Below are 27,842 nucleotides of genomic sequence, written 5' to 3' on the forward strand. Positions count from 1 at the left end.
CTGAAACCTTTTATGTGTGAGCACAGGCAGTGTGCAAACTCCAGGGCTGTGTGACAAGTCAGTGTAGATGTAGCCTTTGTCTGCTAGGAGGATGAACTTCACAATCAGGCTAATCCATAAACCAGGCTTTGTTAAGACTCATTAAACTGGAACTGTCTCTTTTCAGTGCCAGTTTCTCTTATGGGGCTGCTCCTCTGGCTCCTGCACAGCTTGGGTTACACTCACATTACTCCTCTTGCTGTGGAGTGTGTTTACCAAGATATTCCCCCAATTGCCTTGAGTATGGTGTTTTGAACTCCTGTCAAATCCCAAATATTGGTGCGCAGGGAAATCTGGAATTTGTCTTCATGTGAAATGCTGAGTAAAATCTGTGGGGCTGTCAGAGGAGTGGGAGCCACCCCTGACTCCTGCCTGGTGATCAGTGTGCCACCCATTTGTGCCTTGCCATTGCCAGCCCCCACCCTCCTGCAGGGACCCAGTTGTCACTCTGAAGGTGTTTCTGGAGTTTAGGGTATTTTTTTGTTTTCCTGTTTTATCAAATGTAAACACAAGCTTGTAAGTTCCCTGTTGTCTAATGCAGCCAAGATCTTGCAGGCTGCCAAGGAGGCAAAATAAATTCTGTGTGATAGGTGAGAGCTACACACCAGGAGCCACAGAAGTCAGTATTTTCCACTAATTACCAAGAAAATTCTGTGTGTGTTGGCAAAGATCCCAACATAAGCAATAAAAGTGAGTATTTGGCATGAGGTCAGTCCTGGGTAAAGTACATATCAACAATTCCAAGTGTGTCATGTGCAGGAGTAGAAATTTGTCCCTGGGAGCATGGCTGGAGGGTGGCATTTCCTGCTTTAAAACACTCAGAGGGCTCAGGTAGCACAGTGAGGTAGATGTTGACTTTTTGAAGGCAAACACTGCAGCCTCAGGTGGGAGGGATGCTTTGCAGAGATCTGTGGTAAGTGTTTTCTAGGATCACCGAGGGCTTATGGAGCGGAAGCACCATGTGGGGAGGGAGAGGGCTTTGCCACTCAGCCTACTGGCAGAATTCAAAATAAAACAAACTTGATTCTGTGTGTTAATCCAGATCATAACAGCAATGAGAGAACCTGCACCCCAAGGGCAGGCACCCTGAGGCTCTCACAGGGTTACAGAGGTGTTCTCAGGATCACAAAAGTTGATCCTAGCTGCACTCACTGCAGCTGTGATGTGGGATGGTTTAACATGTCTGCCTTTCACCATGGCACCAGAGCCCCATGGGAAGCAGGTGACATCCAGAGGGATATGCTCTCATTCCATAGCTGGGGTTATATGGGGAATGTGCTGTGAGGTGCCCCATGTTTCAGGATTTATTTTGTATTTGGGAGTGATGACATTGCAGAAGGGTTGTAGTCAGTTATGTCCTTGTGGGCAGCAATCAGAGAAGGACCTCTGTCAATCTGTGCAGCTGCTTTAAGCATTAAAACAATCCTACATTGCCACCTCTTCTTTCCCCTGGCTGTTTAGTGGAGCACCCCTCAAAATGCCTTCAGGAAAACTCTGAGCTATGGCATACTGGCCAAAATATGTCAGACCTCATGGGAGCTGAACAAGCAGCTTTTATGTGAAGCTAAACTTGAACAGTCTGCTCTGCAGTTACTCCAGTGGAGAATCATCTGCCTTTAGAAACAGACAGATGTATCTAAACAGGTAAATGTGAGCATCCAGAGAAATACTTCAGGCTAAATGTCCCTGTGGTCCCACTCGTGAAAGCCACAGTATGGAATGGGGTAGGGATACAATACATGTATTTCCAGAAGTCAGGTAATGCTGAGCTCCACTTTCTGCACAGGTAGTAGCTCAATTATACCCTTACAAATAGCATCTGAATATGCACTTGAAAGATAATAATGTCACCTCCAGAGGCAGACACTCCTAGGAGAGCACTCGGGTGCCTAACACTCATTTAAACTTTGCTTTGGTTGTCTCCACATCCTGCTGTCTCAGGATGCAGTGGAACTGGTTCCCAGCTTTGACATCCAGGCCACCCTTTCTGCCTGGTTTTACTATCAGACTTTTGTGTTTTGTGGAGTTTTTTTGCAGCTGCAGAGAGAAAACTCATGGCTGATGATTACAGACAAAGTTCAGAACAGGTAGCAGCAGTGGTCTCTGTCAGATGAGTGCATTTTTGAGCTTGTGCTGAATAAATAAATACCAGTGTCACCTAGTTGATCTGAGAATTAATGAGATTTTCCTGACCACAGAAGCAGAGTAGCTCAGGAGTCCTGCCGTGCAGGGAAGTCTTCCTGAGGGGATGGACCAGCAAAGCTGCTCCTCTGCTGTCCCCACCACTCTGGCATGGTTCACACAAGCTGCTGTGCTGACAGAGTGGCCCATGGGAGCAGGGCAGAGCAAACCTCACAGCTAATGGACTTGTCCTCTTTTGTTTCTTGTTTGGGTCTCCAGCATGATGCACCTTGGCCCCAGAGGTAAGCCTTATATTTGGATGGGAGCCTGAGAAGTAACCATGTCAGGGATGTCAGCTGGAGTTAAATTTGCCACTGCTCTATTCAGTAACTTTGTTCAGCTCCAGGACTGGTTTCCTGGCGTGTCCATAGCAAAAAGGCAGTGAGACACTGCAGCCTGCTTACTGATTCCTTGGACGTTTTGTGGTCGCTCAGCTTGTGCCTGTCACCTCTCCTGATTCTGTTTTCAGTTATTCCTGTCTTAATTCTTGCTGCTTTGGGCACTGCCTTGCCCAAAGTGGGTAAATAAGCCTCTGTTGACAGTGTCCTTTTTCTGAGAAGTGTGACCATGAGGGCCAGTGCCAGTTTAAAGGTGAGCAGTGTCTCTTCTCACTTGACTTTGATTAACACTTGTTACATCTAATGATGTCTTTTGTGGCTCTGGTTTCCCTGTTTCACTGGGGACCTTTTCCTTTTTCTACTCTTTCTTTCCAGACTCAAGTTCTTATTTTCTTTCCAGAAGCATTGTTCAGATTAGGTAACTGTGCACCATGTCTCTGCCATAATATGACAGCTCTGAAATTGCAGAGGTTAAGATCACCACTTTTGAGCAAGTTTTAGGTATTTTCAATTCCTTTGGGTGATGTAATAGAAAACAAAGAAAATATGTGCTGAAACCAAATTTGCTACAAACATCAGTGGCGATAAAACATATTTGTGGGTTGGTAGAGGTGTGTCTGAGTATGGAAAACTGCAACTTTGGATTTCGTGATTTGAGGAATTTAATTTTGTCTATCAATACGTTCTGACATGTACATTAATGCTTAGCATGTTCTTATGGGCACTGGAATAAACCGGGTAAGTACAGTCCTCCAGCATCTCAAGACTGTCATTAATTCCTTGAATGAATTTCTTCTGGAAGATATTTGCTCCCCGTTTTCTCTTGCCGGGGGCAGTTCGCGGTCGCGCTCCCGCGTGCCGGCTCATCTCCTCATCCAGCTGTTGCCATCTGGTGGCCACGGAGCCGAGCGGCCGGGCTTCCAGCGGGGAACCTGTGCCGTGGCTGTAACCACGGGGGGCAATCTGGGAACAAACGCATGGCAAACTCACAAACACTTGTCTACCATCTGCCTTATTCACTGCTGCCATAATCTACTGTCGCCAACAATTTTCCTGATACAAAAATACATTTTAAAAGGTATATACTGCATTTGAAAACTGAAGCTAAAACTGCTGGACAGTGCTATTATTTTCAAGCTTTCGTTCCTTTAATTTCCCTGATGTACTATCTAACCTTTCTCTGTTCTTTTTATTAGTTTTGCTTCTGCTTCTCACCACCTCCACCCTCCCACAGGCCCTGTCATCCGTGTGTCTGTTGGAGCCTCTGGCACCTGCTCTCTTCCATCGGGCATTGCCTCTCTGCATGCAATTCTGTGACAAAAATTTCAGTTAAAATCTTGTATCCTTCACTCTGTCAAAAGCATGAGGTACTCTGCTCACCTTGCCCGTGTCTGTACGGTATCACTCTGCCAAAGCAACTTACCTGCAGGAGTATTGGTTCACAGCTGACTTCCTCCGGGCAGGAGCCCTTGCAGGGCTTGTTCCTCGTACATGGATGGAAGGAGCAATGCCCTACGTTCAGCAAGCAGTGAGTTTGCTGCTTTCCAATCGATCTGAATGAGGCTGGCCTGCCATTACTACGGGGGGTAGCGGGTTTGTGTGAAGGATGGGGAGGGGGCTCACAAAAACAAGACGAAAAGGTTGGAGTTAAGATAGGTGTAAAAAGGGGGTTTTATTTGGTAATGAAACATTTGTCAAAAAATTCACTGAATATTCTGAAGAAAAATACCCATCCTAGCAATTGATCAAATTCAGGCATTCAGTGTAGCTCAGCCCCTTCCCTTGCTTTTTCACCTCGGTCATGATGGGTCACATTCCCTAGTTGAACAAGAAGCAGCATTCACTTCTATGTCCATATTTAACTGCAGTAGCTCAGGTTGCTTTGGGGTTTTTTCAAGGTAAAAGGCTTTGTGCCTCTGCCAGGGAATATTTCTCGCAGCCAGGCTGTTGCTCCCCAAAGGCCTTCTCCAAATACCTGCTCCTTCCTCTTCCAGCACGAGCGCTGACTTCCAGCCAGTGGGGGAGGCTGGCTCCCAGGCTGGGGCGCTCGGCTCAGCTGCAAGAGAAACATCCCCTTGCTGGGGCTGCAGACTTGCTGGGGCCCCCACACACTCTGCACCCTGCTGGCTCCAAGGGCTGTCAGGAGGGACAGACACCTCTGTTAGCCGAGAGCTGTCGTGTGCCAGAGCGTGGTAACACTCTCCTCCATCCGTCTTGGAGCCAACCTGGCAGCCCTGCCTGTGGTGGGCAGGAATGCTTTGGGACTCTGAGAGGATCCAGAGGGCCCTGGTCAGCATTCCCACAATGCCTCCATGCAATTGTATCTCCACGGCAGCTGCCTGGCCAGGGATAAAGGCTGGGAGCAGTCAGACGCGGGTTTGAAATAAGATCTCTGCAACAATGGGAGCTGCCGGCCAGGAACGAGGCCAGAGTTACGTAGATAGAGAGATTTTACTGGAGGATAAATGTAAATGCAGAGGCTGAATGCTTAGTGGAGGTGGGGGTGGGTGAGGGAAAGTGATTAAAAAATAATTAAAATAATAATAAAGGCATCCAGCATGAAACACCAAGCCAGCTGGCAGACAGCACAAAAGATATCCAGCAGAAATAGAAAATACATCTGGTGTCACCCAGAGGCAAAGCTAAGGAAGGTTTTTGTGGGAAATGTTTTCTGGAAAAGGGAATTTGGAACACTGTAAGAATGGTTGTGGCAGGTCACCTAGTGCCGTGTCCTATCTCTACATGGCAGTTGCCTGAGAAAAATGCAAGAGCACCATTAGCATTAGGCAATCTATCCCCAGGACACCACCCCAGAGACCTGAGGCTTGTGACTCTGGGACTTCAGTGACAGACTTCTTAGGGGGAGTGTGTGTGTACATTCAATAGTATGAAATCATTTAGCAGACCATTTTTTCTGAACACAGATAAACCTCTGCAAACAGACACTCCTGCGGCACCCAACTCCACTGTCTTGGTTGAGCTGGACAAGTCTAAGTTCACCTCAACACCCTCTACTTTTTTGCATGGGGCCAGTAAGTGAATCTAAATCTGCCTTCTCCAGACCATTTGGGATTTTACAGACCCTACCAAAACTCTCTCTTGCTTTCAGACTGATGGTTCATGCTCTTTATCTATTCCAGGTACAGAAGCCAATTTGCACTGTGGATGTTGTTGTCCCTTTCTCCTGGGCCTCTTCCAAGTCTTTTGAAACCAGATGACCTGAACTGCAAAGAACATTCACAAATTTATAGTGGCATCTTTCCGTTTTGCTTCATCTCCTGTCCTGGAAACTGATGGGCTTACTTTTCTTATGCTGCTGAACACTTCACAGGACTCTCTCTCTCAAGGTTTTGTTCCTGAGCGATATTGTTGAGCTCAGAGTAGATAATCGTGTATCTATGAGGTAAATAGGTGTGTATATGTATATATATATATATATATATATATATAAAAATTCTCCACTGTTCCTTATTTTCTTTGCTAGCCTGAATGAATGAGTATTATTACCAAACACATGGCTTTTCTCTCCTTTCTAGGTGATTTATGGCAATAAAGAGCAAGCACTTGCACACTCTACAGAAATCCACTGGATCTGCCCTGCTGTAGAAACAAACCAGTCATCTTTCTACCACTTGACTTTCTCAGTCTACTAAGTATAGAGGTGGCAGCAGGAGGGTGGGGTGTCTTCTCTTAGTTAATAGCTTTCAAGTTGGGGACTCTACCAGGAAGTCCTGATAGACTCAAGGAGATGGATCTCTCTTGAGAATATGTTTAGTTCTTCAAAGCTTTCCCATCCCTCTGTGAAGCCAAGGGAGCAGCCTCCTCCCAGCATGCTGTCTGTACACTGGTGGGGGTGTATCAGAAATAAGTGACTGTGCTCTGTTTTGTCTCAGAGAAACAAAACCTTAAACCTGGCAAGTTGCTCTATTCACAAAAAGTTTCTGAGATCTCACCAAGATGTTGTTACTTACAGATAATCCTTCCTTAGTTTCTGTGTGTGTTTGTTTACCAAGTCACAGATCACATTGATACTTAGAAAAAAAATTGACCTTCTGTAAACTGCAGAAGATATTTGATGGGTGAAACACACTGTGCTCCTGTTTCCAGCCTGGTGGTGCAGTGGCCCTCAGCTGTCATTCCCAGAACAGGTGCTGTAAATCAATACCCTGGGGGGTATATTTTGGCAGCACCCTGGTGAGGCAGCACAGCCCCCTCTGAAGAGACCTCAGAGGTGCTTTGTGCATGCCTCAGTCTGTATGACTGCAGCAAGAGGATGATGAAGGTCCATTGTGTACTCCTCCTCCTCATCTCCTCAGGTAAGGTGTTCCAGCCATTGCCTTGAAGAGGTGTTGTCTCCTTCCAGAGCACGTAGGACCAGGGCTTTGCATACACATCAGCATGAGTGAGTGTGTGTTCCAGGAGCAGCCTGTCCTGCTGGTAAGGTTTTATGAACACACCTAATCATTTAAAAGAAAGCTTTGGAATGCATTAGTAGCAGCTCAGATATTTGTAATTTCAGGCACCAGATATTTTGAGCAGAGAAGTTTGTGTTTAATTGTTTTTCTCTCTGCAATCTTTTTTTCATGCTTCCGTTTGCCTTAGTGTTATGTGTATTTCAAAATATGTGAAAGGATCTAGTAAGCATGATTTGGAATGTGAAAAATCATTACAAGAAGTTTCATTATGTTGTGGGGTAACTGACAAGGAGGTAGAATTGATTGGCAGCTGCATGTGTTGTACTGAGTTAATTCTTTTTAAACTGTCCCTTAAAAGAAGAAATATTTGTGATCCTAAAAGCTTTTCAGAAAATTCAAGCAGTATACTAAATTCTTACCAAGTTACACCAGAAGGGAGCAAATGTGAAAGGATTTTAATTGCATTAATAAAGCATAGAGCTTCAATTAGATGTGATGCTGTAATCATAACGTAAAAATTGCCTACCCTCGTTTAGCCTCCTGGCAGAGGAAGCAAACAGTGTATGTCTGCAATAGACAGCTTTTCTGATTGGCATCCAATTATTTTAATATAATCTTATGGCAGGACAAGGCCAAGGCAGAATCCTTGGCAATCTCAACTCAGCTGTGTAAAAGAAGTTGATGAAAAGTCAGTTAGGAAACCAGCAGAAATCCTAGCTTAGGTTGGAGTCAGCAGCAAAATTCTTGTTGACTTCTGTCGCCCAGGATTCAACAGAGAGGGGGAGACAAGGGTGCAATGTGCCAAAAATGCTTGCAGTGAGGCTCAACTGTTCTGTTCCCTCTCACTACCTCTAAGAGGGGACACATACAAAAACATCCCCAAGCACCCCTCCCATTTGCTTTCCTCCCCTGTAACAGTGAAGCAGCTACAATCTGAGGACACTGTGTGCCTGCTTCTTCTGCCACAGCTCTCTGGAAGCAGGGCCCATCTGTTTTCCAGTGCCCTTGCTTCTTGGCAATGCAGTGCCATGCACAGGCACCATGAATGCTCCACTGGAACAGGGTTGCTCCCTGCCATTTTCACTTGTGAAATTTTTCTTTCAAGGCTCTTTGGCACAGCATGGCCAAGTCATGCTGGGCAGCCTGTGGGCAGAGCTGTCCATGGACCTACCCCACACAGCGAGTGGTTTCCTTCTCTCACCACCTGCACAATCCGAGCAACTCCTGTTGTAGAGAGGAGCTCTTGTTCCACTTAGACTGAGGATGTAAGGAGTGGGGATGGTGATGCCTTCTCCATGGCTGGTGTGCTTGGCCCTCACCTTTCATGTCAGTGTCACAGAAGGTCTGTGGAATTGAAGGTGGAAAAGGTGACATGAGAAATCCCTGAGACTGGATTTCTGTGTTTAACTGCCCATAAGTACTGCATGTTAGCACAGTTTCAGGCTGGAAGACCCCTAATGTTCGGTCTGATACTCATGATCCTGCCTATTTGGATTTGTTCACCTCCTGGTTGGAGGCCATTGTCACAGGGAGGACTTGGTGTTATCCCCCACCAGCAGCTTGCCTGGCAGCATTTCCTCCATGCCAGCCTCAGACTGATGGTGCTGTCGCCTGTTCCCTGCCCTTCTGACTGGTGCCACCCCTGCTGTTCCGCAGCTGGGCTGGCCCGGGGCTATGAGGACGAGACTCGCCTGGTGGAGCACTTGTTCAGTAACTACAACAAGGTGGTGCGGCCCGTGGAGGACCATCGGGACGCCGTCGTCGTCACCGTGGGGCTGCAGCTCATCCAGCTCATTAGCGTGGTACGGTGTGAACGCGGGGAGTGTTGAGCTGCTGGCTCATGTGATAGTGCCAAATGGTGTTGTTTTTCTAAGGAAACAATTTTTATCCTTTAATCCTGATGCTTGCTGATACTGCCTTCGTTTTTTTTTTTTCCCTTTTTTTAAGGATGAAGTAAATCAGATTGTGACAACCAACGTACGCCTGAAACAGGTAACTCTAAATAGTCTTAACCATTTCATCTAATTCAAATAAATGCATTTAACACAGTCAGGCATTAAGTACACTCTCATACTCAGGGGCAGCTTGGAGGGGTAGGTCAGATATCAGAGCATTTCTTCTTACTGACATCTAAAGAATAAAGTGGTAGACACTTTATTCTTAGTGGTGGACACTAGGAGTCTTAAGAAAAGCATTTGGGGTTGTATTTCAAACAGTAGGCTTCTGATATCTTTGTATTATTTTCTTTTGGGGTTTTGAGGGTTTTTTAATAAGTTTCTTAAACCAAATATAAGTTAATGTAAAAAATGAGCTGGGGGGTCCCACTCCCATATGTTTATGCTTACCTGCATGTCCTAAAGCAAAGGAGGAGCTGTTTCTGGGAAGTACTCTAACCCCAGTGCTGGGCGAGGCTCTCAGGGGCTGAAATCTTCCCTTTTTAGCAATGGACAGACGTCAACCTCAGATGGAATCCAGATGACTATGGTGGCGTAAAAAAAATCCGCATCCCCTCAGATGATATCTGGCGGCCAGACCTTGTTCTTTACAACAAGTAAGGGGTGCCAGCTGCTGAGGGAGGCAGGGAGGGAGGGGGGAGGAGCTCTGCCTTGTGGCACCACTCTGGTGGGACAGTTTTCCCATGACATCTGTTCCAGTGGGTACAATTCCTCAGGGTAAGCTTCTCCAGGAGCAGGCACTGGGGAGTCATTTGACCCGCAGCCAGAGAAATCCTTTTGTGACTCTGTTGATTATGCTGCCCATATTGCATTTTATGTCCTTGTTCCTTCTGCAGTGCAGACGGTGATTTTGCCATTGTAAAATACACCAAAGTCCTTCTGGAGCACACAGGTCTGATCACCTGGACACCACCAGCTATTTTTAAGAGTTACTGTGAAATTATAGTCACGCACTTCCCATTTGACCAGCAGAACTGCAGTATGAAGTTGGGAACTTGGACATATGATGGTACAATGGTTGTTATCAACCCGGTAAGCAAGGAGTTTGTAATTGGGAAATGCAGCAAAGACCTGCACGTGTTTTTAAGAGAAATCTCAGATTTAGAATGGAATATGACCTAGTTTTGACTGGAAAAACAAGCAGACTCTACCTGTAAAACAGAAAATTCTCTTTTGTAGATCTAGCACAAGATTTCCTTGTTTGGCTCCTAAATTCTGCATACATATTATCCCTGTGCCCTAACAGTCTCCTGTCTGTCCTCTGGCAGTTTTGCACCACTCTTTATGGTGCTGCCTGTTCTGCTTCTGTTTGTTTTCTTGGGTTTAGGGGTTTTTTGAGGGGGTATATTTTCTCTGCTCATGACTTTCCATTGCCAAAGACTCCTTCCCTGTCCCCTCAGATATGTCTCCTATCTGTAATATTTTTTCAGTCTACTATCCCTGACTGTTTCTGTAAAATATTTAGTTGAATGCTGTGTAGAGGGTGGTATTCTAAGGAAAAATAACATAGACAAGAGCTGTTTAGTCACCAAAAAAACTCCATAAAGTGCATGAGTTATTTGGAATCCTGTTCCTGTGCCAAACCTGCTAAGTTTTGATTTGGTTCAGAATGCCTGGTATTAAGAATTTGTTTTGGGTGTTTTGCTGCCAGGAGAGTGATCGCCCAGATCTGAGTAACTTCATGGAGAGTGGGGAGTGGGTGATGAAGGATTACCGTGGCTGGAAGCACTGGGTTTACTACGCTTGCTGCCCTGACACCCCTTACCTGGACATCACCTACCACTTCCTCATGCAACGCCTGCCTCTCTACTTCATTGTCAACGTCATCATCCCCTGCCTGCTCTTCTCCTTTTTAACAGGGTTAGTTTTTTACCTACCCACAGATTCAGGTATGTAAATTTATTCATACTACTTCTATAGAAATTGCTCTTCTAAGAAGTTCCTGAGAAATTCCCAGTATTTGAAACCAACAGCCAACTTGAGGCCAGTGCATACTAAAACTGGACATTTCCACTGAAAGTAATGGCTTTAAATATTCTGCAAAGAAAGGATAAGTGCTGAAAACTTAAATTGTTGATATAAATAAATTGGAGCACTTTCCCACAGAAATTGCTGACTATCTATCCAGTTAACTTCTGCAAACTAAAGATTTAGCTGGATAATTTTATTGGCCATATTTGCCATAGGTAGTCAGTGTGTTAGTACTGCAGTAAATGAGCACACAGGGGTGACAGAGGCCCTTCTGCATCATGTCAGAGCAGAGAGCTCATTACCTGCTCACACACACATTGCCTTGTGTGACACAGAGTAATCCTGACCTGTTCTGGCCTCCTTTGTCTCTGCGGAGCCACTCATGCACCCTGCAACCTTTCCTCTGCTTCATTCTTCTATCCTTTTGTCAGATTTTCATACTGCTTAATTGCAGTTTGAGCCCCTTCTTATTAAATACTTGATGCATTTTTTGAGTGGAAAACTTTCTACAAAGTTGAACTGGATTTAAAAAAATGTGTGAATAATGTTTTATAATTAATTTTTGACACCCTCCACATGCAAGGAGATCTTGCATAGCAACTGACTTGATGTCAGATGTGATTTTAGTCTGCTCTCTCAGCCCAGAGACAGAGAGTAAGAGAAGCAAACTCTCAGGAGGCTGTGGAGCAAGCACTAATCAGGTGCATATGCTGCATTGTTCAAAATGCAGAGCCCACAAAACACTCCTAGCAAGTAAAAATATTCAGCACCCACACTTCAGCCCAGTTTTTCCTGGTAATTCCCACCTTAGTGCTGGAGCTGAGGCTGTTAGGCTCTTAGGTTTGCCCAGCCTACTGGCAAAGCAGCTTTGGATGCTGGCAGAGATTATAGCACTGCAAATGCACACAGATGTTTGTGTGAACAGCTCTCACCCACATCCTGCTTCTCAAATAAATGCTCTCTGCACTGAATGATAGGAGCAGCAATGATTTTGGGGGGCTTTTTTATGACAGGTGAGAAAATGACCCTCAGCATCTCTGTCCTGCTGTCTTTGACTGTGTTCCTGCTGGTCATCGTGGAGCTGATTCCCTCCACCTCCAGCGCAGTGCCTCTGATTGGCAAGTACATGCTGTTCACCATGGTGTTTGTCATCGCTTCGATCATCATCACCGTCATCGTCATCAACACCCACCACCGCTCCCCGAGCACGCACACCATGCCCCACTGGGTCAGGAAGGTGAGCTCTGTGCCTTGGCACACTTGCTGGCTTCCGCCAAATGCTCCATATTTTATTGGCAGGTTTTCTAATAAAAGTAAAAAAGAATTGGGGAGATAAATGCATCATGTTAAAGGTCTCTAGGCACAAGAGCCAGTGTTTACTACTTAGCTGTGTGTAAAGTCAGCAAGATTGCTAAAGTGCTCCTTTAAGTAACAAAATTGTCCACTGGGGTAGAGTCATGCAGGGAACAGAGGCAAAACGCGGGCAGCTAGAGGTAGGGAACGGGAAAAGAAAATGTCCAGCTGGACACGAATCACATATCCTGGTCTAATTGTCCATCTGACTGCAAGGCACTGCTGCCTGCCAGTGACCAGCCACCAGCCTGCACAAGTGCAGAGCACAAAGGCCACTGGAAATACCTGACTTCAGCATCCCATTTTGCAAAAGATGGTTTAGCAAAACCTAAAAAATCTGTACTTTTCCAGTATACAGTTGTTCTGCAGCCTTTGGGAGATCCTTGCACAGGAGTCTAAATGGTAATCATAAGACATAGAAAAAATTGGTTGTCTGTCATTACAAGTTCTTTGCCAGGGAGACAGAATCAAAGATCATCTGATTTTTTCAGTAATCCTTGCTGTTTTGAAGCCTGCCTGGGTTTGTACTAAACCATGACTCGAAAGGAGTTTTTTCTGTGTATTTCTAATTATGCTTTTAAGTTTACAGCTTATATCAGATTCTCTCTGCAGCACAAACAACCCCTGCAGAAGGGGAATTTCAATAGGAAATGCTGCATGTGCTTAACATTGCTCTGGCAGCAAGTCTCTTACTGTAAACCTTATATGCCTGTATAGCAAACATTCATAATAGCTAAATCAAACTTAAGTAGCCAAAAGAGTTTCTTTGTAGTCCATTCTTCAGTCAGATTTGTAGGCAGTATGTTTCGAGTTAGATGGGATGGCTCGAGCTCTGTCAGCTCGTGCTAGCTGAGGATCTGCTCCGCGGCATCACTCCCCACCTCACGTGTGGCTGTCGGGTGTAGGGCAGGGGATGGCTGTCAGAAAACGTGCTGCAGGCCTGCGGGTGACTCCCTCTGCCCCGGGACACGGGGCTGACAAAAGCGCCAGTGTAACTAAGGCGTGGGCCGTGACATAGTCGGAGAGGGAATCTGTAGCAGACCCAGCACGGGAAGCGATCTGGGAGGGAGAGGCTTGTCTTTGTTCAGCACACAGCTGCAGCTGTAACACAGCCCCACAGACCAGCAACTGTCATCTTCTCCCTTTGTTTTCAGATCTTTATTGACACAATCCCAAACGTCATGTTTTTCTCTACAATGAAACGACCATCAAGAGACAAACAAGACAAAAATATTTTTGCAGAAGATATTGATATTTCGGACATTTCTGGAAAGTCAGGTTCTGTGCCTGTCAACTTCTACTCCCCACTTACCAAAAATCCAGACGTGAAAAACGCTATAGAGGGAATCAAATACATTGCAGAAACTATGAAATCGGACCAAGAAGCCAGCAATGTAAGGCTTTTTTTGTGCATGATTCATTTCTAGCTTTCAAGTTGCTACATCTTACTTTTTTGGCAAAATATCCCTGCCTTACAAAAACACTCCAAGCCGTGATTTGGCTCTAGCAGCGGAGAGTCCTCTCCCCTTAATAGAGTCAACAAGGAGCAACAAATAATTGTCACAGACGTTAATTGAATATTGGCTTCCCAAAATAATAGAAAAGGAAAAAGTGTCAGTGCTAAGGTTTTCTTATGTGATATGTGAATCCATAGAGATGGAGTGTCTGTGAGTAAGAAACCAGTTTCAAGAACTGTAAGCAAGTTCCAAAACACATTTCTTCTGTCTCCCACTCAGGCATCTTGCCCTAGTAAGTAAGATTCTACTGCTTTTGAAAACCCAGGAAGCAAGGCAAACTCCAAAAGACTAGTAGTGTTATCTGAGAAGTGTTAAATGTAACTTACAAATTATATTTCCAATTTTGATAAGGTTTTGTTTTATTCCTGAATACAAGTAGTCCCTCCAAATGAAGTATGTAATGAGCCACTCTGATTACTGACTTTTTCCACATTGCAAGCCAAAGGAAGGATAAAAGCATATAGAGTCACACATGGCAGTGTTCCCTAGGAAAACCTAGCTCTGTCTCCTTCTAGCACATTCAGTACAATTAACCCCTCTTTTATTTCAGCTTGCACAGCTCACACAGCATTTGCAGGGGTAATTCAGTCCTGGTATTCCACCTTCCTAAGTGGTCACAAACCTCTCCTGTTGAGCTGCAGGCTAGTCTGAAGACAGGGGAGCTCTCTGAGAAACTAATTTGACCCACTCTCCTGAAAAGGAGGTGCTTACTTCCCACGGACAGGATTTACACCACGGTGTTTGTTCCTGTGACCAAATTCCTGGAGCATGTGAAATGGCTCTGGCTGTAGTCTCATGTTCCCCGTGACTCCTCTGCCTCTCTGCAGACAAATTGTTGTCTTCAGCAGGGCTGGCGTGGCTTCAACATCTCTGGGTTTCACTTCCTCCTTGGCTTACAAGGAGGGTCTTCAGGTTACCAGCAAATGCCCCCTTCGGAAGTGGAGCCCAGCTGTTTGTGTCATCTGGGCACTATTGATATATCACTTCCAGGGGATTTCAAAAGTCAAGTTCCCTAAATAAATGAAAGGTTGTGGCTTCTGAAGGCTTCCACTTCATTGCATTCACTTCTGAACTACCTCAAAATAGTACTCATCAGTGTCCTTTAGATAAATTACAACAGCCTCTTCTACTTGTGGGAGAACCAAGGCACAAGCAGAAGGTGCTTTAGGCCAGCACATGTCACTCCTTAAGGTGGAGCTCCAGGGTGGAAATCACAAGCCCTGCTGTACTTGGTGCCTAGCACCCTGCATGCTCTTACTGTGCTTGGTTCCCACCAAAAGCACCCAGTGAAAAGGTACAGAGCGAGTGTTTCATGGTGTCCCACAACTAGAAAAAAGACTAATGGAGCTACCAAAAAGGTTTTACAAGACATTAGAGTGTATGAAAAGCAGGGATTAAGGTTAAATTAATAGGAATTGCCTAGATAACCCATGAGAACAAAAAAGCAACGGAAAAACAAACGTCATTTGGGTTGAACTAAGCATTTTGCTTTCAAGATTTTAAATTCTCAGAATCAACAATTGGCCTAACAATTACATTTTCAACATTTTTTAAAATGAAATTGTTCAGCAAATTGCCAGGGTTTCTGGTTAGTTTAGTGTTGGATCTTGTATATCTAGGTTGCTTAGGCCTTCTTAACCACTGACTTGCTTTTGAGAAGAAAATGAGCATTTTTCACATAGCAATAATGGCACTTAGGGAAGAGCCTTCCCCTTGCTCAAGACAGTAAATTACAAGAACGCTGTAACAAACAGGGCTCTGCAGAGATTTTACCATCGCCTTTGTTTTTTTCCCCAGGCTGCAGAAGAATGGAAGTTTGTTGCAATGGTGCTTGATCATCTCCTCCTTGGCATATTTATGCTAGTTTGTTTTATAGGAACATTAGCTGTATTTGCTGGTCGCCTTATTGAATTAAATCAGCAAGGATGAATGTCAGCTGGAGACTATTTGCTACCCTGAACATCTGAAAGCATCCTAACCATCAAAATCTGGCCAGTCTCTGAAAGTTTCACTGACAGGAATCAGTAACAGCTGGGAAAGAACAGGGATAATAAAACGTAAGGTTCCATACTTCACACTTCTGAGGTGCTGCTCAGCAGCATTTAATTGCCAAAAAGAAACACTTGCATTACTGGTAAACTTGAATGGCTGTCAGCCAGGTTTTGATCCATTTTACCCTTTATTAAAAATGTTAATGTATTAATAAGACTGTCTGACTTTGTAAGCAACAGATATTTTTCCAGTGAAGTCAATAGCAGTGTAATAAGCTTTAGCTGAGCTGTAAATCTGTATCTAGCTTTGGCATTCAAGCTGGTTTTAATATCTGCTCTGTGGCTTTTGTATTAGCAAGGTCACTCCTCTGATAACACTAGATATAACTGTCAGAAATATCTCAAACTCCATGCTTAAACACTTGATTTTCACACACAAATCTGAACTGACTGTCATTCATGACTCTACCCATAGAAGCTCTTGTTGCAGCAAAGAGGAGATATTTACTTGTTCTTTACTGTGGGAAGGATCCAACCTGTTTCTAGAATAATCTCCATATTCAGCCTACTCTGCTTTTGGAAGGTTGGTTTCCACTCTGCATTTGGAGTGATGTCTAATGTTGGGGGGCACCATCGACCTTGAAGGTGTTAATTTAAACACGATTCTCTGAGTTTCCTGAAACTGTCCCCTGCCCTGCTGCAATGGACGGTGAGCACTGCAGTCAGCCACGGCGGCACCTGGCTCAGTGGCAGGGAAGGTGCGGGTCTGAGCCGTGCCTGTGCGTGACCCGGCGGCAGGAGCGCTCCTCCCGTGAGCGGCGCCAGGAGCCGCGCCAGCTTTGCTCAAAAGTTGAGCAGCAGCTCGCTCTGGTGGCTAAAGCAAAGCAGTGCTGCCTCTGCCCAGCACCGCCAGACTTTGTTTACTCCACATTCGACATAAGCAAGAAGCCTCTCTGCGTTCAAATAATGCCGTGTGGCGATACCAGCAGCGCTACCTCTTCTTCTCAAAAATAAATAAGGATAGGTGGGGCAACTGCGACAAGTTACTCATCTTTTCCAGCTGGTTGTCCAAGCCAACAGCACTACTTTGCTAACAGCTGTAAACAATTTGCTGTGAGTTTAGTAAAATAATTCGTATTATGTTAAAACATGTCATGCCTGCAGAGGACAGGCATTTGAAGCACTAGAGGGAAAATGAGGCACTTGAGCAACACTCCCAGCATTGCGTAGTGTTTGCTGGACAATGTTTTGGTGAGCTGGAGTTCTAAGCAAACAGTTTGTCTGGGGTAATAGATCACTTGTAGCACTCTGCTCCATTCTTATGGTTTAAAGGATGGTAATCTTTGCCTCCCTGGATGATCATTAACCCTGTAAGCAAAGGCCAAAGACGTATTGCTGGGAGCCACCTCTGCTGATAGAGGGAATGTTCACAGCAGCTGGGTTTATCTCCGGTGGGAGTTCCCAGCTCCCAGCCCCTGGGGGGAGTCAGCAGCTCCCAGCTCACGATGAGCTAAGCTGCACCCTAATGGTGCCTGGAACTTAATTTGAGAGCCTCTGACTGGCACTGAAATTGACAGAACAATCCTCTTAGAGCAGCATGTGATTGAATCTTAGCATTAAAAATAAACATCAAGTAAGAAGATTCATGGTGAGCATCCACAGTATCTTTGTTCAGTTTCCCCAAGGCAGAGCTGAGTCTTGGCCTCCAAATTCCCCCTATTTGTGTGCCAAAGTGAATGTGTGCACGTGCCTGCCTGCCTGCTTCTCCAGCTCTCCTTATACACAGCTAGGTACCAGTGTTTTCCTTCCACTTCCTCAGAAAAAGGTTTGAAACTATTTATTCAAAAATTTTCATTTGTGATGGTTTGACCTGTTTTATAGGCACAGCAAATCTTCCGCCTTTCTGTCACTTTGACAATTGATGAACTAGTTGTGTCTCAAAAGATGTGACAGCAAGCAAAAATAAATGCTAACAACTTCCCTTCTTAGGTTGTAGATTCCAGGCATTGTACTCTTACTCTCCAAACAGGGTTCTCCAAGCATCAAATAGGCACATGCTTGGTTGTTTGTTTTTTTTGTCTTTTGCTTTGCTTTGAATACTTGGACTGTACCAGCCTATATTTTCTCTTCCCAGATCACCTTTATGATACATTTTTCTTGCACACCACTTGTATACCAGTAAGATCCCCTGTTACCAGTATCCATCCACTGACAGAATACCCTTACCTACCTGCAGACTACCTCTTCTCAACTGCTACTCTCCTTTCAATGTCAGCCCCTGCTAAAATAGTAGCTTTGGAGGTTGTAAATGTTCTGTCTCAGTCACAGAAAATCCGCTGTACACATGTAAGTATGTATAGTCTAATGAGTTCTCATTTACAGCTCTGTAGCCCCCCCTTGCAACCTTAACACTAAACACTCCTCTCTCCTACGTGGGTTGAATCAGCAGCCCCAGGGAGACGACCCTGGATAATACTTTGCAACCCACGCATGGATCTCTGCTGCCTCGTTGCCTTAAACAGGCATATTTCAGCCTGGAGTTCAACTAACAAATCTCATGATAAGCAAAGCAAGAAACAGGCATCACACACTCATTGTTAAATTTCTCTAATAAGTATAAAAAATAATGACATGAAAACATCATGGTGCTGAAGTAAGCAGACCTCATTTAAATGAATGCAGACCAGGGGCATCTGGGTGGGAAGGTGTTGCTTTTATAGTGATAGTACCTGGAGCAGTTAACTGCTATCTTCTTGCTACTAAAGCTGCTTTTATTCACTTTGACCTTGTTGATAACACCATATTTATGTTCTTAGTAGAATAGCTTCCTGGAATGTCTCCATCTTTTTCAGTTTGATTATCTTTCCAGTTTTCAAACCATTTGGCAGTTAACTTTCCCCTTCCCATCCATTTAGCAGACCTTAGCTACTCTCTACTGTGCCATGGATATGTTGCTCTCAGAGATGCAGTCACTCCTGAATCTCTTTCCTCTTTGGCACTTGTGCTCTTCGGGAGACCTGACTCTTCTGAGAAGGTTATTTGAATTTTCACAGTCCCTTATCTTGTACCAGCTCAAAGGGAGCGGTTTCACCTCTGCATGAGTCTGTAATCAGAACAGGCTGCTGCTCTCCATCCTCACCAGACAGCTGAGCTGAACTCGATGTCCTTATTCTGTCTCTTCAGCCAGCTGGATCTCAGCTTTGTAAAATGTAGTTGAGCTGATCAAGAGAGAGAACAGAAAAATGACACTCATTGAAGTCCAATGCACTTGACTATGAGCTTGTGTATGCCAGGTGTGATCATTCATCTGCCACCAGTACTTGGGTCCCACAGACTTCTTCAGTTTGAGAGTTTTTTAAAAATCAAATTATTGTTTCAGGCAATTGCAAGACAGTTTAAGTACTCTTTTTTTTTCTCCAGGATATAAGTTGCTGCCAACCTCCTTGCTGTGGCAGTCTCCCCAGAGAAGTGTGAAAGCAGCGTGAGTTTCATCAGCGTGCTGACTTAGCAGTTCCTGTTTCCACAGCTGAGGCAAGCCACAGCGGGTAGGGACAGCAGGGCAATAGAGAGTGTGTAACACAGGACCCACATAAGTGCATAAACACTGTGCTGCTGGTGGAGAAAGGGAGTATGTTACCTCCCTGAAAGGTTTGTTCTCTGGTATGGTGACAGGCAAGATATCACCTTTAAAGTCACTGATAGTTTAGCACATCAGAAATGTTTTTGACTTTGGGCACTTCTAGAAGGTTGCTGTCCTCAGCTCCAGTCACAAGACCTCACATTTTCATATGTTTAGTGCTAGATAAATTCTAGCACAGCCTCCAGGCCCCTAGGCATGCTGCTATATATATTCTTTTCTTAAAAATTGTGAAACTGATACAAAGTCTCCCAAGCTTGTCCCCTGAAGGTTGCATAGATACTGACTTCTAACAAAGCTCTAGAGTATTCGTCTCTTTCTGGAACTCAAATTCCAAATTCAGAAAAGGCAATCGTGCACTGCTTTGCAAAAGATTTTCTAAAATGATCATACTTCAGTCCCTGATAAAGTCTAATAGACTGACACAGCTATGGAAAAGAGCCAACCTGTAGGCAAGCATTTCCATGCTCACTGTGAGAGCCATGGTGAGTCCTGCTGGCTGCAGGTGGGACAGGACAATTTCACTTGTTACCGTGCAACAGGCCAGCTTGACCAGCAGGCAGAAGTCCAAAGGAGTTTGTAGGCTACTGCATCACAGTGATGATGGATCACTCAGTGGATTCCCCATAAAGGGACAATTCTTTCCTAGCAAGGGTTGTCACAATTTCCTGTCATCCCAGCACAGACCTCCCATTGCAGCACATCTTCCCATCTTCTAAAAGCTGAGAAGATCTGTATCAGTGCTTGCTATTTATCCCATATGGAGCCTGAATTAAACACATTACATGGTATTTCCCCAGCAGGTAGACAAGAGGAAGCTGTTTGCCTCTACATGACTTTTCAGCTAACCAATGACCCAAATGCCATTTGCTATGCTGAGGAACCTCATGTGGATTTGTGACCCTCTTTAGAGAGCTTTGGGACTGTAAAGACAGTAAACACAGAGTACCTGCAGTTTTACTATTTGTGAGCACTGAAATTTTTACTTGCAAGCTAATCTACCTTATGTGTATGGGTCAGAAAAGGGTACACATTAAAAATTGTACCAGTTTTTGTGTTTTCTTGTAATGCTCCAAGCATACACAGAAATAGAGAAATGACCTACATAAAAGCCTGGCAAGGTTTCCAGCCTTCCACTGAAGACAGCACAGTAATGCCATTGCTCTTATGACAGCACGTCTCACCATAATGCTGTGCCTTCAGGCAACAGTTCATCTCCTGAGGAAAACATGAAAGTTGCAGCAGGTTAACTTAGCATACAGGTTACTCAGTCTTTGACCTTGCTGGGACATGTTGCTACAAGTGAATCAAGAACATATTTCAGTTCTTCAGGATTCCTGTCACTAACATTTTTATTTTAGATAATAGTGTTATATAGCTGCTGGGCTGGACCATGTCTACACATGGAGTAAACAGAAACCATCTGAACACCTCCAAAATGTGAAATCCTGTGGAGACAAAAGCATGTGAGATCAATGTTGGCTCAAATAGACACTTGGGAGACAGTTCTTGCACTCGAAACTTTGCTCCTATCTGCACAAGCTACTCCATTACATATACTTGGGCATTTTTCCATCCAAAACCTCAGTGTTGGACATAAAAACATTAACATAAATTTTGTTTCTAGAAAACTTAGTCAAGCTGAGGGGGGAAAGGGAACAGAATCTACTGCTTGCCTGGCAAAGCAATCTCTGCATGAATTAATTGAGGAATGAAACACAAATACCTTCTGGGGCATCCTGCAGAGATGGGTAATTGACCTTCCCACATTTCAGTATACTGCAAACCTTAACAGGGAAAAAGCAAGCATCTTTTTCCCACTGTTTAATTACGTTTCTGCTCTACCGTGGGTCTCAGCCTGGTGCCTTGCATTCCCCAGGCGCCTCTACCCCTTCCCCGCTGGCTGCCACCGAGGCAGGTAGGGAGAACAAAGCGTGTTGAGCACTCTGTGGGCAAAGGGCGCGCCGGGAGCAGGGCCGAGAGGAGCGGGGGCTGTGCCGAGGGCCGGCAGGGCGGGCGGCACGGGGAGCAGAGCTGCCCCTGCGGTGAGGGCATGGCCGGGGAACCGGGGAGGCTTTGAACGGGACGTGTCCTCGGCAGAGCCACCGAAGACACAGTTCAGGCCGCTGGCACTTGGGGACCCGAACCCATCTCCCTGTGAGAGGTCTCTCTGTAACTCTGACTGGTGCGAACTCCCACTGGGCACCGGGCACAGAATGACTGGGCACGGCCAACACCCGCACCCCGCACCACCTGGGAAGGACAACCCCACGGGGAGCCCGCTCCGCCGGTCGGGCCAAGGGGCGCAGCGGGGGCGGCCCGGCCCGGCTGTGCGGGGCCGGGGCATGTGCGGCGGCGCGGGCGGCGGGGGAGCGGCGCCCCAGAGCCGCGCCGCGCCGCTTCCTGCCGCTATAAATAGCCGCCCGGCCCAACATGTCCCGGCCGCCGCAGCGGCTGCAGCGCCGGCGGGACCCGCCGTGCCCTCCCGCCGCCTCGCCCGCACGGAGCGCGGTAAGGGGGCTGCGGGAGCCGCGCGGAGCTCCCGGCGGGGCGGGGGTCTCTGGGGCGGGCAGGGCTCCAGCGGCCGCCGCGCTGGGGCGGCTCGGCACCCCCGGCCCCGCGGGTACAAGGGTCGGGAGCCGAGTCTCGCCCCGTGCCTGTCTGCTCTTTCTCTCTTTTCTTCCAGACTGCTCTGTCTTGGGCTGGACGCGTTCCTCCTGCCTCCCGAAGCCGTGCTGGCAGGCTGGGATCCCTCCCTGCTTCCCCTCGCATTCCCGCTTCCCCCGGGTTGGGCGCGTGCCCGCGGTGGCGGCTGGCGCTGGCCTCTGCGCGCAGCCCCCGGCCCCCTCGGCAGCTCGGACCGTGCTGCTGCCTGGGCTGCCAGGGAGGTGCCTGGTGGCATCCTTGTCCATCTCTGCTGCTGTAGAGCCACGGCTGTGAAATCCTGGCTGACGAGTCAGGGTGGGGAGAGCCACGCTGGGGCTGTGGCTGAGGCCGGAGCCGTGGCACGCACCGCCGCCTGCACGTGTGGCACCCACGCAGGGCATCGTTGTTTGGTCACACACCAGGTGTTCGTGTTGCCTCCCTCAAGTGCTTTCATCTGCAGCGGATGTTGAGGTGGACCGTGTAGTTAGGCTTTATGGTGGCATCAACAAAGCTGGTCTCTGCCCTCTGAGCTGGCTCTTGGGGGCTTTTTGGAAGGAATCAACTTAAGGAACCTCAAGTAACCAGTCTTCATGTTTTAGCTTGTCTTGCACTTTGTTTGCCTCTGCTGCTCTAATGGCTGTGTTTCATCTTCTAATGAGCACCTTCTGGAGTGCAGGGCTATGTGCCTTCTCAGAAAGTAGGTGTTCCTCAGCTACCATGTAGCCTGCTTGAGCGGCCTCTCTAAAACAAAGGTGATAACAGCACTTGTCTCTGGCACCAAGGTGTGTGCGTTCAGGAACCCACCATGAGGTACTTCTGAATTGCTCCTTTACTCCTGAAGTGCGTTCTCAAAGACGGGGCTGTAAAAAGCAGCTGCTCTCAGTTTTGACCTCCAGAGGATGGGCAGTGTATTTTTCTTCTCATTCAAACCCTTTTTAATTCTGTCAACCTTCCCCTCTGTTTCTTCTGTCCACTAGCTTTTCCAAGCCCAATTTGGGAGGATGGTGCAGAGACCCAGGAGGCCACGTAAAAAAGAAAAGGTTCTCTCAGAGCCTCAGCTTGGGAGCCTTGCCTTCAGTGAAGGTGGGAGGCATGGCAGCGCTGCTCTGGCAGTGCACTTTTTCAAGTGCTGTAAAGCTCGAGGCCAGCTGAGCTGGCATGTACTTTCCCCTCTGCTGTGAGGGGAAGGAGCAGATGAGGAGGAAATACAGCTGTTCCAGAGCACTTCTGCTCTCTGTCCAGCCGGAGCATGTGAGGGGGGAGAACAGACGCAGAAAGGGAGATTCAGGAAGAGAGTATGGGAGGTTGGGGAGGGGCGAGGGGAGGAGAGGAAAGCTACAAATGGAGAAGCAAAGCTCTTTATGTATGCACAAATGTTATTTAAAGTTCTGTTTAGCTAGAGCGAGAGCAAATAGCCTGAAATTATGAGATTGTATCTCTTGAGTCCCCGTTATTGTTCCTCCAGAAAGTACTGCTTTTCATTCCTCAAGTATTATGTGTGTCTTTCTGCTCCCTCTTCTAGGCTCCTCAGCATCCTCTGACCTCAAGCTGAGCAGGACGTTGCCCTTAGCTTCTGCCTGTCAAACGTGTAGCTCTCCATGTTGTACATGAAATGATTATTCCATAGTTGGTTAAGGCAAGTTTCTGAGGAATGCTAAGCAAGAGGCACGCCAGTTCCTGTGGCTGGCCTTGACTGGAGTGCAGGCATTTTGGGACAGGGGCTGTGCCTGGAGGCTGTGGTTACTCTGTGTTACCCTTGGCAGCTTAGGGATTCCTGCCTCTGCTCCTGTCCCTCCCGCCCTTCTCTTATGTCTTATTGCTGCTCACCTGTTCCTCTGCCTGTGCTGCAGCTGCTTCAGCCTCTCCCAGTAATCTGTGGGGTTGTGCTGAATAGCTTGGAAGTCTGAGTAAGGAGAAAAAGAGAAAGCTGCTACTCCTTTGTCTGTAGAGAAGTTGCCTCTCAGCCCTGTGCTGACTCTCCCCTGCATCCTGCTTTGAGATCCCTCACCCCAGCAACTGGGAATTAAAGCAGTTGAAGCTCTCTAGCTATGTCCTAATTACTGCTGATGCCTTGCTATTTCTTCTGAAATTGCACTTTCAGCTTTCTCCTGGATTAGTTTACTCTCTGGATGGCATCAGGTAGTAAGGTACTGTCTTTGGGGGCTGCATGGCTACAAGACCACTAAACTTTTTTTTTTAATGGAAAACACAGCCTACCCCAGCAGAGTTTCACTGCTTTTACATGTGTAGTACAGACAGAACTGATAGTGTGCATCTAAGAAAAGGTATTGGCTATAGAAAGAGCAATTTCCCACCTGTGATAACAGTATGATCTTTACATCTAATGACATCCAGACCCCGAAAAGGCCACTGAGAAGCACAAGCAATGCTAATCCCTTTGAGAAGGGAGCATGCTGCAGTATTTCTCTCCATTACCTACACTGCATAAAGTTCTAACAGCTATTTAGTTTTCTACCCTGCTTGTATAAACACCCGTCTGCTTTGTGGGGAGAAAGGAGCATATGTTGGTGTTGTCTGACAATTGTGACATGACAGGAAGGCATAGGCTTCCTTTGGAGCACATGTGTTGTTGATGGCATAAATGTATAATTTAGTAAAATGTCTTTATGCAGCAGCTTTGAGAAATGTTCTGTGCTTTCAATACCTTGAATCTTCCTCTGGTTAATGGACTTATGTATGTATAGAAACCATATGAAATAATGATGCAGCAGAAGGGCGGGTTTCTTTAAAGTTTTTATTTTTGCCAAGGTAAACATATCTTAATAACGGTTTCTTCACAATAATGAAGTGTTACCAAAATTCAAATCTAATTAAATACTTTTGTGTTCTTCCTACTGATTTCTCTTATTCTTGACTCCAACACTTTCTCATTTTCTTCATCTGGTGCACTCTAACATCTCGTCTGTGGGATCTGTTATAGAAAGGAGTGTTTACTATCTTGGTTCAGAATCCGTGGTGCTAGCTGTGTTTGAGTAGGGGTGTGGAAACCCAGTATATGGGGAGATAATTAAATTCTGGGATGGTAGAACAGATTTTGTTAATACTGAAGAAGTAGATACTGTAAGTAGCCACAAATCTTCAAGGCAGCTGCGTGCGTCTGTCCTGCGTGCAGTTAACACCTACTTGTTTAGCTCCTTACTTCAAAGAGGTATGTGAAAACCTGTTATTGAATAATAACTGCTGAACTGTTAGTTGGCAAATAGCCCAGAAAAGGCATTATTAAGAAGTAAATTCAATAAAGATGTCTATAATCTTGCTTTAGTAGGCAGCTTTGTTTAAAGTGATTTGTGTGCTTGTGGTGACCAGTATGATAGTGTAGTGTTCACCAGGTACATGCATGCATTTGTCTGGGTATCTGAAGAGGGGGAAGGAGAAGTAACAAACTGCTTACTATGTTAGTACTCTGTTGTGATCCTCTTGGGGACTCTGTCACTGCTGCTGAGCTGAGAGTGAAATCTAAATAGTAAAAAAATTTTTTTTTTCAATGGCAATAACCCTGAACATCAAGGCCTTGAAAGGTACAGGAGTTGCTCTTCCTCCTTGCAGGCACACAAGTCTGCAAGTGCAGCTGTCCTTGGGCCTCATCCAACAGAGTTCACAAAGAGCAGTCAAGAATGTCTCTAAGGCTGGAGACGCAAGTGGTGGGGGAGCAGTTTTGGCTAAATCGGAGAGATCAAAGGAGTTCAGAATAGAAAGTTTTTCCTAATTCCTGGAAGGAGATAAACGGAAAACACAAGGAGTAGTTTAAGAGTCTGTTTTGTAACACTCAGCCATAACTTCATTAGCGTTCTTCATTTGGATCCAATTACACATAAGTATGTTTTGGAGTTAAAATATATAGTTTTGTAATTCCTTAAACTACTAATGATGTGGAAGCAGAAGTTTCTAAGTTTTAATGTGTTCATGTGCACCCCTCACCTTTGATGTGCTCAGTGTGTGTATGTATGTAGCTCCCACCATTTCCTTCTTGGGCTAAAGCCTGTGAGAAGGGCCCTCCTGTGTGCCCGTGCATGCTTTCATGAGAGCCCTCTTTCTGTTTGTGCTAAGCTTGAGCTCATAACTCCTGCTGAAGAAACTACAGGATATTCTTTAACGGGAAGTAGTGCAGATGTTAAAATAAATGCTCTTAGCAGCTTCAGTGCGCCCAAAATAGCTTCTGCATGTTTCTCGTATGATAAGTTCAGGAAAGAGGGTGATTCCCTCTTCTTCCCTCTCTGTAATATTCTGAGTGCTGAAATCCTCTTGCCATGAAGAGCAGGCAGTGTGGAGCAGGCTTCTCTGTATTCTTCTGGACCCTGACTTAACAGGGCCAGAAGTGAGCCCTAAACAGAAATTGCATTCCTTGGCACAGTGTCCTGCTTCCTACAAAAATTTCCACTGAGGTCCTTGGTGGTGAGGGGGGCTAACCACTGAAACTGGTTGTCCAGAGGGATCTGGAGTCAGTTGTTGGAGATGGTCTAAAAACTGGATAAGGCCTGAGCAATCTGCTTGAAGCCAGGTTATCTCTGCTCTGAACTAGATGAGATCCAGCAGTTCCTTCCAGCTGGCTGTTTGCCATATTTTTGCATTACAGAGGAAGCATGGCTGCCTTTGTCTGTCCCCAAAACCAGTGGGAATAAATGTAGTCTTAAAATACCTGAAAATGGCCTTGAGAATTCTGAATAAAGACTTCAAAATTTGAAGTATGTAGAGAAGCATAGCATAAGGAGGTAATTTTGCCCAAAGTCTCATAACAGCAGGTCAGTAATAGTGCTGGGAGAGGATCATAAATCTCCTGGCTGGCAGACTAGTGCCTTGGTAGCTAGAAGATTTTTGTCTTCATACATAAAAATACCTCCTTTCCCTACTCGACTATTTTCAGATCATTTGTCAACAGAGACTACACTTACCTGCTGAGAGATATCATACTCCTTTTTTTTTCTATTTTTTTTTTTTTTGCCTTATCAGTCGTGTTCGTAGGGAGTTTTAGTACTAAAGAAAAATGTAGTGCATTGACTTTTTCAAAAACCTAGAAAATTTGATCTGGAAAAGAATTTGGTGAAATAAAGACAAGAGCTGCAGAGGAAATTTTTAGAAAGTGATGTTATTCCCAGTTAGTTGCACAACAATTAATTTCCTATTTTTTAAGAGCAGAAGATAGCAGACGAAGCTGTATACTGAATCCAAGTTTGAATTTCTCTTTGTTTAAAAAGAAAAATCACTTGAAAACTTCTAAAAATTTTAGATGAGCATTTTAGAGAGTATCATGGAAGGAGTTAAGCTGTGAGTTAACTGCATCTGTGTTTCAAATCCAAATGCTACGAACAAGGCACCATTCAGATCGTCAGTTATAAGTTATGCTGACTTGGTTATGCTGTGTTTTTTTGAATTCTGTTCAGAGGAGAAAAAAGAAAATCATGTTAGATGAAAAAAATCATTACTCTTGTTTTGGTAGCTTGTTTTTTAAGTGATGAAGTAGGATTTTTTTTTTTTTTTTTTTTTTTTTGTCTACCACTTAATGCAGGTCATCTGCTAAGTATTAGCAGCTGTGGAACTGTGGAGTTGCATAAGCATAACTAAAAGTCAGTGGAGCCTTGCACCGTTCTGCAGATCTATCCATTGCGTATTCTCCACAACAACAGCTCAGTTTTGTAGCTCAGTTGACACAAATCCCTAAATGTTAAGAGGGCATCATCAAGCATGACAAATTGGGAAATCTTTTAAGTCATAGAAATCAGATAGGATAATGCATTACTTTATTGTTGCCACAACCTGCTGTCCAATTAGACACATGCCTTG

General features: G+C 45.5%; 2 protein-coding genes across 2 annotated transcripts in view; both read left to right on the forward strand.

Moving 5' to 3' along the window:
- Window positions 1-6,831: 6,831 nt before the first annotated feature.
- CHRNA1 (cholinergic receptor nicotinic alpha 1 subunit) lies at window positions 6,832-16,173 on the forward strand. Its single transcript, XM_053982323.1, has 9 exons — window positions 6,832-6,874; window positions 8,630-8,775; window positions 8,921-8,965; window positions 9,415-9,524; window positions 9,765-9,960; window positions 10,580-10,817; window positions 11,913-12,136; window positions 13,407-13,646; window positions 15,567-16,173. Exons 1-9 carry the CDS (start codon window positions 6,832-6,834, stop codon window positions 15,696-15,698), a joined length of 1,374 nt encoding a protein of 457 aa, XP_053838298.1. The 3' UTR covers window positions 15,699-16,173.
- Window positions 16,174-21,868: 5,695 nt separating this feature from the next.
- WIPF1 (WAS/WASL interacting protein family member 1) overlaps window positions 21,869-27,842 on the forward strand; it is a 55,703-nt gene continuing 49,729 nt past the window's right edge. The window contains 1 exon segment of the mRNA XM_053981731.1: window positions 21,869-21,908. The gene's annotated coding sequence lies outside the window, so the exon portion shown is untranslated.

Source organism: Vidua macroura, chromosome 7, assembly GCF_024509145.1.
Source record: "Vidua macroura isolate BioBank_ID:100142 chromosome 7, ASM2450914v1, whole genome shotgun sequence".
Lineage (NCBI taxonomy): Eukaryota > Metazoa > Chordata > Aves > Passeriformes > Viduidae > Vidua > Vidua macroura.